At 38.8% G+C, this 14,403-nt stretch overlaps 5 protein-coding genes across 7 annotated transcripts; 1 reads left to right on the top strand and 4 right to left on the bottom strand.

Annotated features, from left to right (window-relative positions):
* Positions 1–605: 605 nt before the first annotated feature.
* Positions 606–2,779, bottom strand: LOC105690373 (natterin-3-like). 2 transcript variants are annotated; one of them, XM_012408104.2, is made up of 4 exons: positions 2,617–2,779; positions 1,154–1,353; positions 861–1,004; positions 606–757 (listed from the first exon to the last, which is right to left on the bottom strand). In XM_012408104.2, exons 1-4 carry the CDS (start codon positions 2,702–2,704, stop codon positions 671–673), a joined length of 519 nt encoding a protein of 172 aa, XP_012263527.1. In that variant the 5' UTR covers positions 2,705–2,779; the 3' UTR covers positions 606–670. The 2 variants fall into 2 exon arrangements, with proteins under 2 accessions (XP_012263527.1, XP_012263528.1); XM_012408105.3 differs by lacking the exon at positions 2,617–2,779 and adding an exon at positions 2,283–2,445.
* Positions 2,780–3,136: 357 nt separating this feature from the next.
* Positions 3,137–4,981, bottom strand: LOC105690367 (60S ribosomal protein L15). The gene is made up of 5 exons (XM_012408097.3): positions 4,850–4,981; positions 4,214–4,393; positions 3,877–4,013; positions 3,656–3,766; positions 3,137–3,478 (listed from the first exon to the last, which is right to left on the bottom strand). Exons 2-5 carry the CDS (start codon positions 4,383–4,385, stop codon positions 3,284–3,286), a joined length of 615 nt encoding a protein of 204 aa, XP_012263520.1. The 5' UTR covers positions 4,386–4,393; positions 4,850–4,981; the 3' UTR covers positions 3,137–3,283.
* Positions 4,982–5,256: 275 nt separating this feature from the next.
* LOC105690414 (ras-related protein Rab-11A) lies at positions 5,257–9,198 on the top strand. Of its 2 annotated transcripts, none has more exons than XM_020854855.2 (5): positions 5,257–5,617; positions 6,840–7,035; positions 7,134–7,408; positions 7,497–7,653; positions 7,827–9,198. In XM_020854855.2, the coding sequence occupies exons 1-4, from the start codon at positions 5,578–5,580 to the stop codon at positions 7,631–7,633; spliced, it is 648 nt and encodes a 215-aa protein (XP_020710514.1). In that variant the 5' UTR covers positions 5,257–5,577; the 3' UTR covers positions 7,634–7,653; positions 7,827–9,198. The 2 variants fall into 2 exon arrangements, with proteins under 2 accessions (XP_020710514.1, XP_012263614.1); XM_012408191.3 differs by having other exon boundaries at positions 5,259–5,617; positions 7,824–9,198.
* Positions 9,051–11,392, bottom strand: LOC105690415 (vacuolar protein sorting-associated protein 72 homolog). The gene is made up of 6 exons (XM_012408192.3): positions 11,113–11,392; positions 10,820–11,040; positions 10,522–10,704; positions 10,155–10,392; positions 9,841–10,077; positions 9,051–9,771 (listed from the first exon to the last, which is right to left on the bottom strand). The coding sequence occupies exons 1-6, from the start codon at positions 11,280–11,282 to the stop codon at positions 9,537–9,539; spliced, it is 1,284 nt and encodes a 427-aa protein (XP_012263615.1). The 5' UTR covers positions 11,283–11,392; the 3' UTR covers positions 9,051–9,536.
* Positions 11,393–11,501: 109 nt separating this feature from the next.
* Positions 11,502–14,394, bottom strand: LOC105690376 (exocyst complex component 3). Its single transcript, XM_012408109.3, has 2 exons — positions 14,111–14,394; positions 11,502–14,027 (listed from the first exon to the last, which is right to left on the bottom strand). Exon 2 carries the CDS (start codon positions 13,951–13,953, stop codon positions 11,680–11,682), a length of 2,274 nt encoding a protein of 757 aa, XP_012263532.1. The 5' UTR covers positions 13,954–14,027; positions 14,111–14,394; the 3' UTR covers positions 11,502–11,679.
* Between the last annotated feature and the right edge of the window lie 9 nt (positions 14,395–14,403).

The following is a 14,403-nucleotide window of genomic DNA, read 5'->3' as shown; positions in this document are numbered from 1 at the left end:
CAATAATATACAACGTGCACGCGATAAGGGGCCATAAAAATATCAAAGTGCAGTATAGTTATGATAATGCGCTTTTAAGATCGTCTCGCGTTATGAAGTCAAGTCGCCTCCATACACTGCATTGTGTACATCATCATGGAGCGCGCGTAGATTTTAATTGCTCAATTGCCGTATTTTTGCTTTTTCTTGCTCTTCCATTAAAAATATTTTCCCCCCACTTTTTCGGCTTTGATCTCAATAGGGAAGTATGTACCACTATACACTCTCTCTTTCTCTGTCGCACCCGTTCTAGAATCGAACGGATTTACTTTTTATTTCTTCCTTCTTAACTAAGAAAAAGGTATGTAGATAAACTCTTGGGAGCATTGATTTTCAGTACATCGATTGGGAATTTTTATCTCTTAAGTACCGGAAGCACCGCGCCGATCGAGTTTTCTAGATAGGCGGTCTTCGCCGATCATGAGAGACGCGGGGTTCTGGATATTATACATAATGCGCTTACTTCGTTTACATACCTGCAGATGTATAATTTTATGTAAAGAAGGATTTGTGAAGGACAACTTGGACCGCTTCAGCTTATAAACGGGAAATGAAAAGTGATTACGTTTTTCAACAGCGACAGTTTATGCAATACGGTGAAACTTTATCAAAAATATTTTCATGCTAACAATCAATGTAGAACCAAAACTTCGTAGTCCTTGAAGGAGAGTTCTTCTCCGTCGTAGGGGATATAGAGACACCCGTGGCTCGCTTGGACCTGATGCAAACGTCGATGTCATACGAGAATATACAGGGTATACATGCATAACAATAACTAGATATACTTTATTGTTTTCAATAAAGAATAACGCTACACGAACCTTGCCAATGCTCTGAGACCCGCTGTGAAGCACACGCCCAACGTAGAGGGGCTCGCCATCCGACGTTTGACCGGCAACGACCGCGTCGGAGGGTATTTCACCGTTGGAGCAGAATTCCCAGGAAAATTCGCCTTGGCATAATACCTGAAGCGTGTAACGAATTATCACGCGAAAAACAAGGACATGAAATTATTAAGGTGAGATTTCACCTACGCGTATACCCGTATCAATAATAATAGATATTTCGTTACATTGCGTTGTGCAAAAATTATAAATATCTATAATCGACGGACCTCGAACTCGTGTTTTGGGTGCTCTTCGCCACCCCAGCTAACGTAGGCGATATGTTTTTCTGGTATTACTTTTGCAGGAAGCATATCACCCTGGTGGAAAGCCCGACCGACAAATATATCGGTTCCGTCCGAATCCCTGCCCCCCTTAACTGCGCTATCAGGCAAAGGGCGTCCCGCGGAACGGTGAACCCATCTGTAGGCTTTAATAGAGAATGAATGGTTTATCCGTCACAAATATTAAATTTGCAGAAACCAAGTGGATAATATCTTTCGAAGTCTACGAAAGTTGGACTTGGGAGTTACAATTATCGACAAATAGGACGAAATGCAACGTGATCGCGATACGTTATCATCAACATATACATGTTTCGCCTGAAACTGCTATCTACTGTAAAGATATGGTTGGGTATGCAGCAAAAATATGAATTCGTCGATATACGGCTGTACTATACATTCATAATTAAAGGTATTAGTCACCTCAGGAAATTATCGATATCACGGAATTCGCGGAAGTTTGATAAACAAAAAAAAAGTAATAACATGACAAGGTAGAATTGTCATCAACTATGTAATTAGTATTTAGTTGGACCCCCTTTGGTCCTTATGAGGGCAGCACTTTTTTCAGAAAAATTATAAAATTGTCTAAATATACTTTTGGCCAAAGCTGTATACTCATTATTAGATGCACTGCGGGCTATCAGTTTTGGCTATTTAATTACCCAAATATCGAATCTTGTCTATAAGGACTGAAAATTCGATCGGAATTGTGAATCGTTTTTTTATGTTTTTTTTTTCATCAATGCAGGGATGTTATGAAAATCTAAAATATTTTCGGAACGGATATTTTTCTGTTGCTGTATGTAACGATAATAATTATAGTATAGTAATAATTATTGTCGTTATATAAGGCTACAAAAACATATCCCTTGCTAAAATATTTCCGTTGTTTACGACATCCCTGTCATGATGAGAAAAGAACTATAAAAACGATCCATTCAATCCAATCAGCCGGCTTACTATTGCTATATAATCATTGCACCTACGTAGTGTAAAAAAAGCCTTGTAAATGGGATAATGTTCAGTTTCAAGATAAACATACTTCACTTGTTAAATAGTACGGACAGCTTACCTGACATTGTAAAAATTGGTCCTTCTAAATAATAGAGATATCAAACCAACCGTTGAATTTGCAGGCACCAAACTGATCTCAAACTTGTAATTGAAATTGCCCTCGGTACGCTCTTGCAAGCCGGGTTTTATCTTATCATGTAAAACGCAACGAACATGTATGTATATCTCGCCTTTGATTCAACTACAAACCGTTTACTATCAGTGGAAGATATCATTTGGGTGGGGTCGATGTCACCTGCTTGAACAACGAACACCCTCTACCGTATTAATTTTTATACTTTTCTGTTTCCACTTGCCTGATTTTCATTAGACTCCGAACCTTCGAAATTTACCTTCAAATCCGTCTTTTCCGTATATGATTGTGTCTGGCCGCGGGGGTGGAAGGACAACCCCAGGGTCGCTCGTGCAACAGTTCCCCATCTTCTTTCGTTGTAAAATGATCGGATGAAAATCACCGTTTACACGCTACATTACCAAAGTATCTGTACTACTCGAGTGAAGACTACGCGAATATATGTCGACTTGATCACAATCAGCCGATCTCGCTAGACCCCCAATGCTTCAACTGTAGATAACCAACACATCATAGGGTTGTCTCAAATGTTTTCATCCGAGGCCGGCAAAGAATCGAAATTAATTATGAAGAATATGATATCCTGCTCCTCATTACTCATTAATTTGACTTATTATTAGTTCCATTATTTTTTTTGTTTTTTGGCGAACCAGGTGGTTAGATCACAGATTTGCGATTTTCTACCACAAAGTTGACACAATTTTGTAATAGGTGGCGATTCCATGCCATGTAAATATCGTCGAAGGAAGGGGCGAGAGATATGGGATTTTCAATCCGAATTATATAGTAAAATGGCGTTTATTCTCGTGGCAACGGTCAACACGTAATAGCTGCGTAAAGAAACATACGCAACAACCATACATGCTGAACAGCGTATACCCCGTCTCGCGCGAACCAAACACCCCAGAAATATGCTAGGCAAGCGCCTAGCGCTTCCGGCGTAACGATAATGAGTTTCTTCTGAGCCAGGCAGCGCGTCGGGATCCACCGATTGTCTGCGAGTAACGATGACCTTTTCCTAATCCTCGAGAACTCCTGCCAACTGATGTTTTTCCTCTGAGCTCACGGTGCTTCTGAACGGAGTTGCATATCCAGTTGACTTTCGGATCATTACGGATCGCCTGAAATAATATCCGTAGGTTAATATAAAATATAATCTCAAAAAACTTATTAACCAGCGCGAAATAATGAATTCAGACATCCAAGGAAGCGAATAAATCATCAGATTCAATGCTAAAATGATATCATCATGTTGCTATATCTAATGCGATGACAACGTGATGTTATTTTATTCTCACCTTGTGGGCAGGGTCTATGAGAATGATCTCGTAATATTTGTAAGACGAATCCTGGGCTACCCAGTAGCTATTAAGCACGCGGAGTCCGCCGCAACGACGTCCAACGCGCTCCTAGTGTAATGGAAGCAATTCCGTTAGGAAAATTTTTAAACCCATCAGCAAATTACAGGTCTTGTGTAATTTGAAAATAATCTCATTATCGATCAGTAAATGAATCTCACTTCAGCAATGGATTGCAGTTTACGGGTGGGCTTCAGCTGATTGACTCCATGGCTTTTTGGTTTTCCAAAAGTGGCACCCTTGGGGACTGGACGCTTACGACCACCACGACGTACGCGAATTCTAAAGATAACAAAACCTGCAACATTCAAGAAAGGATTTCTGTCAACATCGTAATCACTACCTTTGTCAGAACTGAAAAACGAGATTATTTGTAGAAATCAGCTGGTACATATCCCCACGAATTAGTAGGAGTGGTGCATGTACAGTTCATCATTAGAAAATACATTGATTGAATCTGGTTATATGAAGGCAAACTTAAGGGAGAGTTCAAAATACCTTGCTTGGCTTTGTATCCCAAACGGCGAGCTTTATCAGGGCGGGATGGCCTGGGAGCACGGTGCATCTTGGTCAGTTGCCGGTACTGCCAACATCTGACACGAAGCAAGAAACGAAGTACATCGCTCTGCTTCTTACGATACAATTCTTGCATATACTTGTAAGCTCCCATTTTCTCCTCTGATTTGAAATAAAATATCATTATTAGTAAATTTTTAACAATATCACAACATGAATGGATAAAAAAGGAGCATCTTCAGCAAAGAAGGGTTGTCATTCTCAAATCACTCCGTGTCAGAGTGGTGCATGCCCAATCATCATAAAAAAATGTTATCATAAACGTAAAATTGAAGTGCAGCTCGCGCCGAGAAATGGATTTTCTATACAATTAGTGGCAAAATTTCTATGAGCAGCCTGACGCTGCGATCAGAGGGTTAGCTATACCAGTGTCGTTTCATATTGAATAACCTACAAATAGAAACGGCAATACATTTCACGCTATTGAGAAAAATTGAAAACTATTGCCAAATGATTTACGGCCTATATTTATCTGAGTTGAACGGTATCATACAAGTGATATTAAGTCAGAGATGTACAAGATATATTCAGATTATTGAACGAAAAGACACCACTCACCTCATACGGTCCGAATTAAAGAAGGAAAGGACACTACGCAGGTCCTCACCGCGATGCATAATGGATGGGTCGTAACAGCGCCACTCGTGCACGTTTCTTCAAATATCTATACCCTACCGTACACCCATCTCTGCCGTACCATCGTACCATAGCTCGAATACAAGTTTTTAGCTCTAGGATTCGCTACCACCCGCACCAGCCAATCAATTCAGAGAGAAACTGAGGTTTCGATAAACTACGAGACCTTTAGCACATTCATATTTGGTTATGGATATTGCTTGTTGCTTTTGCCGTATCGTCGAAAATGAAATTTTTGGATAACAATTTGAAATGCAGTGCATTTGTGCGCCGATAAACGAAACGAGTCGCTGCGGTCGCATCCGTGTATTCGTGCGCACGCGCGTCTTATCGGTTTGGAGGGGCGTAGAAAGGAGGCCATATTGTACAGTTAAATTGAAAGGAAGAAAATAATTAATCGTATTACTTTAGACTGGGGGCTGTCAAGTTGCAGTAATTTTTGTTAATAAACAGTGTTCGGAGCTGTAAAAATAAAACTGATCTCTTAGTAATTAGATAGTCGTGGATATCCGTCGATCACGAGTCGTTATTGTTCGTAAATACACCCCATCTACGAAATCTTGCGTGTCCGCGATCGGAGTAAGCAGGAACCACCATCGTCGTCGTTCTTCGCAACAAACCCTGTAAAGAAGATAGTCGTAATCGCCGAGATGGGCACTCGAGACGACGAGTACGATTATTTATTTAAAGGTATTATCCTTTCATTATCCTTGTCCAGGCTCAACTACAGCGTTTGATTGATAGTAAATCATCCATGTTTGCGAACGTCCGACCGCAGTTCCAATTCCACTCTCCATCAAACTCCTTTATATCTAACTCACTCTCTCTCTCTCTCTCTCTCTCTCTTTTGTCCCTCTGTCTTTCTCTATATATTCTCTTCTCTCTCTTTCTCCTGGGTTTATTATGACTTGAATTTTGTGACATTGTTCGGACTCCACGGGAATACGCAGAGGAAACAATGAAAGGAGGAACCGAGGAAACGAGCGGTTATCGTGCGTCCGCTCGAATCAGCCGATCCTCAAAAGGCTGAAATCATCACCTTGAATATCTCATCGCCTTGTCATAATTGTCAACTTTTTTCCAACCAGGCTCTGTACTCCCTCTGTGACATTTCTATGAAATTATTTCACGTATTTTCGAGCGAATACGTGGCCAAAATTCAGTAAATTATTCAGCATATTAAAATAAAATGATCGTACATAATATACAAGTGCCTATACAATGTGTTACTTGTATGTATGTATCCTAGGTGTAATGTATACATATGTACATTTAAGTGATTATGACGTCAGCACATTTTTTCATTGACTCATATTCAATCATTATCAACACACATTCGGGCTAGTCAATTTTGCACTGATTGATACGCTAATGTTCTCAAGCTTCTGAACAGTGCAATCTTTGCCGCTGTATACAATGGAAAACATTGAGTATCAAATAATCTACAAACTGCGCGCTCATATTTTTCTACTGATCAATCAATTCTTTGGTAAACAATTTCTTGTCATCTATGTCACTGTCATAATGCTCGTATCGAAACTGAAATCTTCCTCTGTCTAACAAATCCTTGCATAATTATCTTTTACAGTTGTACTATTCCATATGACATTGAAACAATTTGAGATGAGTAGAGAATTCTTTACCTCCACACTGTTACATTTGTACCTTTTATTGAATGTATTACTGCACATACATGGCATATATCTAATTTACATAATTTAAACTGATTCTTACCAACCTTTGTATGATACTTTGTATTAGGTCTGATTGATTCTCGAGAAACTATAAAACTCGACCAGTAACCTGAATGTGCCAACAATTACCTACAAATTTTTTTCGAACATTTGGCCTTTAAATAAGTAATTAATGTAAAATCGATATCGTAATATGGAATATTTACTTTTGATTACAGTTGTTCTGATCGGAGACTCTGGAGTAGGAAAAAGTAACCTACTGTCTCGCTTCACACGTAATGAGTTTAACCTGGAATCAAAATCCACCATAGGTGTTGAGTTCGCTACTCGCAGTATAGAAGTAGATAGCAAGACGATCAAAGCTCAGATTTGGGACACTGCCGGGCAAGAACGTTACCGAGCTATTACCTCAGCGTAAGTTGGTTCCTGAAGTAACAATAATGGTTGCAAACCAACACGTTTACTGATTTCAACTTTTCACCTATTGAAATCAATCTTGATTCTGGGATTAGGTATTATCGTGGCGCAGTTGGAGCTTTGTTGGTTTACGACATAGCAAAACATTTGACATATGAAAATGTGGAGAGATGGTTACGAGAACTTCGAGATCACGCTGATCAAAATATAGTCATTATGTTGGTGGGCAACAAGTCTGACTTGAGGCACTTACGAGCAGTCCCAACTGATGAAGCTAAAGCATTTGCAGAAAGAAACGGTCTCTCTTTTATTGAAACATCCGCTCTGGATTCAACCAATGTTGAACTGGCCTTCCAAAATATCTTAACAGGTATCATAATGAATATCTGTTATCAAACTCCTGTCTAACAAAATACTTGGCCAATTCTGATCGTTTGAATAAATTTTGGATTCCACAGAAATCTACAGAATCGTTTCGCAGAAACAAATCAGAGACCCTCCTGAAGGTGACACTATCCGGCCACAAAATGTAGAGCCAATTGACGTAAAACCGACAATGAATGCTGATGGAATGCGTAAACAATGCTGCCAGTGACTCGCCTTGCTGCTTTCTGTGTAAGTATTCGACAATTTATCCGCAAGAAGCGGTCGTAAATCCTGTATTATTAGTTCGCTTTTCGTTTGATTGGTAGTAAGGCATAAAGTTGTCATAACTACTTGTCGGGATGATTGTTTCGTTCGTTGAAATATCGCAAACAATATTCGAAGAATTTTAAAATTTTCAGAAGCAGTTGTGTGGTGGGTTGAAGGGAGAGTGGTGGACGGTGGTAGGTACAGAGGTGCGCGATAAAGCAAGGGCTAAGGGCTATGTGGTAGAATTCGTATGAGTCTAGAAGACTTCATCTCGATCAAATGGTTTCAATGGCTTAGGCAGCCACATCCCTCCTCAGCGAAAAACGTACAAGATTATAAAAGATTCACGGTGATCCACACACCATTCTGCCCTCTATTTAAATTTGTCTTATTTACTATTGCAAACACGTGTGTGTGTGTGTATGTGTGTATGTATGTAATATATATATGAATATATACGTGTTCATATGTATGTATAATATATAACATATGTACATATGTACGTACGTATATATGTAAGTATATGTCTATATACATATTTATGTATACATATATGTATGTACATTACGTTATGATAATTAAATGTTGTATTACCGCTTCTTTGTAATACATATACATATAATTATTCTTCTCTACGCATAGTGTGATCACAAGACATACATAAACGATTTACAAATAGGTAACAATATTCACGATGACAATTGTGCGGGGCAGACGTCGTCGTGGAAATAATATCAATAAACAAGAGACTAGAAAGATGGGGAAACTCCATTTCAATCACAACCTGCTCTCGCTCGCACCTAGTAGGATTAAGACCGTACGCGCTAGGCATTAAGCTGTATGCTTTTTGATTACATTATTTTTACAAAAAGCTTCATGTCCAGAACCACGTGAAATGTGAATTAAATGACAAAAATAAAAAAATAAAATTATATTAATTCCACATAGTCTCTCAAACTTGACTTACGATTGTCAGATAGAAGATATTATTTTGAACGTATGATCGATCGGTTTGTCTTTCGTAGATGATGGCAACAAAAATAGGAACGCAACGAATTGAAAAAGTAAGGCCATCAACTTTGTCATCGAGTAAGAGCAAACAAAGCGTTACAAATTGTACCGCTAAGCTTCGCGCACCGCAAGAAAGATTCAAAAATTTTATTAAATACCTATATTATATGCTTTAGAAGAAAGAGGCAAAAAGATAACACCATTGGAAAGAATTAAACACACTGTTATAAAAACCCTATGATATGCGTAATTTACTAACCTTATTATTAATTACAATTACTTAATTTTTTTTTTACATCTAATTTTATTCATACTGAAATGGAGAAGTCTCTTTCGAAGATCGAGATACAACTCTAGCGATCATTGTGGTTCTCCGATTAAATTCATGTAGGTAAATAATGAATTTGCATTTTAGCAATAAATATTATGAAGAATTTTAACTTATTCTATTAGATAATGTGAAGTGGCAAAGCTTTATTAAAAAAAAAGTAAATAAAAAAAATCGAAAAAACGGAACTCATTTCGTTATAGTTCATCAATCATTATTTATGACCCAATCCCATGGTTGATGTTCACGTTGATGAAAACTTCGAAAAAATCGCGAGGCATCTTTACCTACAAACCAAAAAGTTTGGCAACACGAAAGTTACCTATAGTTCCGTTTGATCTTAACAAACGTTGGTCACTTTTCAATCTCCAGGAGCATACAAATCCGGGATTCTGGAATCTATTTTAATTGCTACGGATTAAAATACTGCAATTGACGTTCACTGGAATAATTACATGGTTCTTTCGCCTGGTGTTTGAAAAACGATTCAACACTGTGAGGGATGGCGATTTATGAGAAGGATGAGCTAAGACGCTGATGTGACTGAAGCGGGCTCAAGGCGGACCGTATTTCTAAGATTATTGCCATTGCGATTTTTCTGTCTCCATTCAAGCCAACGAACTAATTCAGGACTTTGAGCAGCATCGCTTGTGTCTGCTCGAGATTCCAGCTGCTGATAGTAGGCTTCTCTCAATAGTCTAAACGTCTGCATATTTCTGAATGGCAGCTGCGTCACTGGATCCAAGTAACGAGCAGGAAGTCTATAATTGTAAATAAAAACGCTGTGAATCACTAAAAGTTCATTAGGACGACTATTGATTTACGTTTACCTTGTAATTGCGCATAGTGATTTCAATGGTGGTCGTGGGGGAGCTGTCCGTTTGAATGCCTCTGAGTAAAGACGATCATTTTCGAAAGTAATAAATGTGCGTTCATAACAGCTTCCGGTCTCGTCGTGCATGATCTCTGGCTCAGATAACACTGGAGCTCCTGTGGATCCTCCTTCTTTTTCTTCTACGGGTTTTTCTTGAATTGCAGTCTTGATTGACTGTCCATCCAACATTTCCCTGATGAAATCAAAACAAGAACCAATATCTTAGAGTTGTTGGGATTGCATGATTATTGAACAAGTTGATTCTCGTACCGTTTTTCAGATGGTGAAATGGTCGCCAGTCCAGCCTCTCCAATATCAATGCTGGCATTGGTTGCACCCTTCTCATCGACTGCTTCGACATTAATTTTTTCCTCTTCTCCCTCTGTTTGCATTTCAGCCAGCATTAAGACGGGCATTGATAAAGATTGATAACGTATTGTAGGGCCAACATTAGTCTTTCTCACTGTCCGTGTATTTTTTTTTTCATTCTCCAACTTTTGATATTTTTCTATGTAATTAACACAGTAAGTTAGATTCTTTATATACCGTAGATATATTGAGTACTGGATTTTCAAAGAAATTTCACACAATCTAACATCAACCAATTTATATATCTTGATCAATTTGTTATGATTACCTAGAGATTTTAGATTTAATTCCTCTGTAACCAGCGCCTCCTCCAGGAGTTCCTCTTGTGTTGGTTTCCACACATCGTATTTAACTGTTCTGACTTTCTTTTTTAAATCCTCGTTTCTTTCTTTGAGTCGTCTCTGTGTGGCTGCCGACTTAGCAGCTGTTGAACGGCGTATAGATTTTCTCTCTTCAGAAATAACAGAGATAATATTAATTAATTTATGACAGTAAAGTTTTTTGATTTATGGTCCAAATCTTTCTCAAATTATAGAATTATAGAAGTGTTTGCTGAAATGGAATACCCAAATTGTCGACAGAGGTACGTCGCTGACGCGGAGTCTTAATTTTTTTTTCTTTAGGAGTAGAATAGGAGTCCGCTGCAGTAGGTTTTGGTTCTTTGTATGCCTTGGTGACCAACCGTCGCTTTTTTTTAGGTCCATCTTGTTCTGGGTCTGAGACAGGCTCATCATTTTCATCTATACTAAAATCAGAATCTACCTCATCTTCTCCCTCGTCCTCCTCCCTGTTATTAAAAGAAAATTATTATCATCCAAGAGAGTTAGTGAATCAGATGGCTAAATGGACAACTACTTACATGTAATCATTGTCTTGCTCGGTTTCCTCAAAGCCACCATAGGTAGTTTTGTAAAAATCATCCTCCTCTTCCTCATCTAATAATCTTGCCATCCTATTTCCAGCATTGGAACGTTTTTCCCTTGTAGAGGCCATGATCGTACAGTCTTCACTGTACAATATCCGTACCATAATCTATACGGTAAGCGGGTTAGTTTTATAATTTTGTAATAACACACCGACCAGGACAATCTGTTTGTTGGTACTGTTGCACCTAATTTAGAGGTTAATTGGTTCTGTTTACCAGCAATCGGCAAGGTATGTTGCACCCTGTTGTCATAAAAAATTCTTTGAAGATCAAAAAGCTGTAATATTCAATTTTCGCAGTAAGTGAGAAATAAAAAAAATGGATAAAATTAAGGAGTCATTTATTATCTTAACTTGAGTATGTACAATCATATGTATGTATAATGATAGTGGTACTGGGTGAGGAACAGGAATACCTAAGCTAGAAATATGCTCTTACACTATCAGCACTTTCATTGTCAGATTGACTGTTGATAAGTGTTCCACTTATTACTAAGCAAACTTATGGTTTCCAATTCAAGAAGCTGTCCTGTATAACAATTTGCTTGAATATACTGTTAGGCATAGTCTGTGTAGTAGTTCGATTCCGTTGTGCTTCATAAATGTATGCAACTTTTTCCCTAGCCATAGCTCTCGGTATGTCGCCTCTGAGACTCAACAGTCGTACCAAGTGATCCTCTGTCATATCCGGGTATTTTTCAACAAGAGAATGCAAGTCTAGAGAGAGGATTTCAGAATCTTCGCACCTCAGTACCTCAGCCAGTCTTTTTATAACTTCGAATGGCGAGTCAAAATTGCCTACTTTTGGCGCAATTCGGATGAAAAAATTCTTGATCTTTTCAGCTTCTGTCATTATCTTTGAAGTGCAAGTTAAGCACTCATCATAAGTTTTCAAGGATATCTTTCTTTGCAGCATAGCTGCTATGTACCTCTTGGCTATGAGATTTTGAGCCTCCTTAATCACATACTCAAAATTTTTGATTCGCAAATGATTGTAATCCTGAAAATAATCCTCTAAAGTGACACAAATAGTTTCCACAGGTATAGGTGACGATAGCCATTTAGGTGTGAGCAGATCTTGGAAGTGGAGTTCCAGGTCAAGGAATGATTCCTCCAGTAATATGGTCACTGCTTCATCTCTCAACTGTTGGTAATTAGCAAGGAGTGCCTCAAACTTAACAGCAGCGTCGTCACTGGCATTGGAAACCCAGTAAAGTTGTTTCATTTGCTGAGCGAGCTCAATGAACTGTAAGCAATTGTTGACAATAGTAATCATATGGTGCGTGAAATAGGGAACCCTGCTCCGATCCTCAAAATGTTTGCCTTTGAACTCTAGAATTGCTTGACGGTAAGTCGCGCAGTATTTAACTACCTGGTCTATGCATAAGACAAGAGCTCGAGCTGTTAACTGATTGCTGATCGTCTTAGTTACTTGTAAGTTTTGGTCTACCATTTGAAATATGATGACAGGTGCCGCAGTGTGATAATAGGCTTCTTGCGTGCTACCTTCTGGTAAGACACCACTCCACCAGTCAACTTTTTCTGTTTCTAGGGTCTTCTTCATCCACTCCTCATAGTTTTGTTGCATATTTCTGAGGTATTGATCCTGCAGCTCAGAAAGCATTTCGTTGCTCAATAGCGGTCCTATATCTGAAGTGTCTATATTCAGCTCTGGATGTTGCATTAATTCCACACCTGTGTAAGTGTTCATTATCCATGACAGCAACGAAACATATTCGTTCCCTTCAAGGCCATTTGCAATTATGTCCTTTAGATGTTGCGATAAACTGTTGTGGTACATCTCGACAAATCTTCTAACAATGTTGTATGCAGGAGGGAAGCAAGGACCACACAGCGTTTTGACCACCCTCAAGTCCTCCAGGATCAAGAGACGCGCGAGTTCCAGATACCTGGCCAGCCACATCTTATTGTCTGCCCGTTCATCCACATGAGTACCCTCTACTCTATTAGCTACAGATTTTTCCAGAACTTCTATAGCCATATTTTTCCAATTCTTAGGCCTTCCAGGAGGAATGAATCCACTTTGCTTGTATCTTTGAACTGCAAATTGGTCAGCTTTTTCCTCTCGCTCTATTATTCTGAGTGCTGTAACGATGATCGTTGGCTCTTTTCTAACTGTATTTAAGGTACGACCTACCACCAATTTGATTTGCTTTCCCATAAGTTGCGAGAGAGTTTCAACATCCTCAAAATATGCCTTAAGCATGACCTTGTCAGCTGGAGATTGATTTGGAAGCTTATGTAGCTCATAAAGTAAATCATCCCTAGAGTTCTCAAGATCCATTAGACTCTGATGCGCATGTAATAGTTTACCATCATTGATCCACTGTTTTGTCTTTTCCACACTCTCAGGGACAGTGAATATATGCTTGAGGTTTTCTTTGGCAGTTACATACTGTGAATGACGCATATTTTCATCTTGTACAACCTGCAAAGTATTGCTCAGCTCAGGAGCAGACCCGAATGATTTTCCGATCAAGTCTAGTTCATTTTTTATTGCAGCAATGCTTATCAGTGCATCTTGGAGTTGATTGAAACCTACTCTGACCCCATCCAATTGGCTTTGCATTGCCGTTTTTAACTTGGTCTCGATCGAGGCTTTCTTACGGCTAATTCTACGCTTGTACTGCTCTACTTTTTCCAACTGACCAGGACGTTGTAACATATTAATTATGTGCTTTGTCGCAGCAGTTTTTGCTTCATCTTCCAATTTTTGCAGGGCATTCATCTTGTCTTCTCCGCTGTCGTTGCCCATTACTTTAAACCTTTCAACTCTTTTCTGGTGGTGTTAGATCGTTACTGGTATTAACTGGGACTTTCTGATCAGTACTGTGGAAAAGAATGGGTAGTGTCAGCTCTCACTTTTTGGGCTTGTAAAAGCTAAAAACTGTGAAAACAACGCCCATTCTCACCGAACGGTATCTCGGTTTGACAGGTCTAGTATACGGTCCTCATTGGCTAAAAGTGCTACGCATCCGACTGCTGACACCAGGTGGCTGGCAGATTGCCTTTCCTAGTTTGGTGTACTACGATAGACACTACGACGATATTCTACTCCTATGTAATATCGTGATATTAATTTAATTTATGAAATTAAATATTTTTGAATTATCAAACATCATTTCTTAATTCTCAGAAGATAGTTATGAAACTATGAATGAGCAAAGAATCGAATGATAATACTCCTAATTTATATGTTTGACCA

Source organism: Athalia rosae, chromosome 6 (assembly GCF_917208135.1).
Source record: "Athalia rosae chromosome 6, iyAthRosa1.1, whole genome shotgun sequence".
Classification (NCBI taxonomy): Eukaryota; Metazoa; Arthropoda; class Insecta; order Hymenoptera; family Athaliidae; genus Athalia; species Athalia rosae.
This window is presented reverse-complemented; position numbering and strand designations above follow the sequence as displayed.

What these genes read in the sequence shown, in the direction of transcription:
- LOC105690373 (XM_012408104.2), bottom strand. Translation starts at nt 2,704, where the DNA reads ATGGGGAACTGTTGCACGAGCGACCCTGGGGTTGTCCTTCCACCCCCG. An exon ending in CGGAAAAGACGGATTTGAAG is followed by an intron (nt 1,354 to 2,616) that starts GTAAATTTCGAA and finishes TCTCTATTAAAG; the next exon opens with CCTACAGATGGGTTCACCGT. An exon ending in GGTCTCAGAGCATTGGCAAG is followed by an intron (nt 758 to 860) that starts GTTCGTGTAGCG and finishes CGTTTGCATCAG; the next exon opens with GTCCAAGCGAGCCACGGGTG.
- LOC105690367 (XM_012408097.3), bottom strand. Translation starts at nt 4,385, where the DNA reads ATGGGAGCTTACAAGTATATGCAAGAATTGTATCGTAAGAAGCAGAGC. An exon ending in GGGATACAAAGCCAAGCAAG is followed by an intron (nt 4,014 to 4,213) that starts GTATTTTGAACT and finishes TGAATGTTGCAG; the next exon opens with GTTTTGTTATCTTTAGAATT. An exon ending in AACTGCAATCCATTGCTGAA is followed by an intron (nt 3,767 to 3,876) that starts GTGAGATTCATT and finishes CCATTACACTAG; the next exon opens with GAGCGCGTTGGACGTCGTTG.
- LOC105690414 (XM_020854855.2), top strand. Translation starts at nt 5,578, where the DNA reads ATGGGCACTCGAGACGACGAGTACGATTATTTATTTAAAG. An exon ending in TACCGAGCTATTACCTCAGC is followed by an intron (nt 7,036 to 7,133) that starts GTAAGTTGGTTC and finishes TTCTGGGATTAG; the next exon opens with GTATTATCGTGGCGCAGTTG. An exon ending in CTTCCAAAATATCTTAACAG is followed by an intron (nt 7,409 to 7,496) that starts GTATCATAATGA and finishes TGGATTCCACAG; the next exon opens with AAATCTACAGAATCGTTTCG.
- LOC105690415 (XM_012408192.3), bottom strand. Translation starts at nt 11,282, where the DNA reads ATGGTACGGATATTGTACAGTGAAGACTGTACGATCATGGCCTCTACA. An exon ending in GAGCAAGACAATGATTACAT is followed by an intron (nt 11,041 to 11,112) that starts GTAAGTAGTTGT and finishes TTTTAATAACAG; the next exon opens with GGAGGAGGACGAGGGAGAAG. An exon ending in ATTTCACCATCTGAAAAACG is followed by an intron (nt 10,078 to 10,154) that starts GTACGAGAATCA and finishes TGATTTCATCAG; the next exon opens with GGAAATGTTGGATGGACAGT.
- LOC105690376 (XM_012408109.3), bottom strand. Translation starts at nt 13,953, where the DNA reads ATGGGCAACGACAGCGGAGAAGACAAGATGAATGCCCTGCAAAAATTG.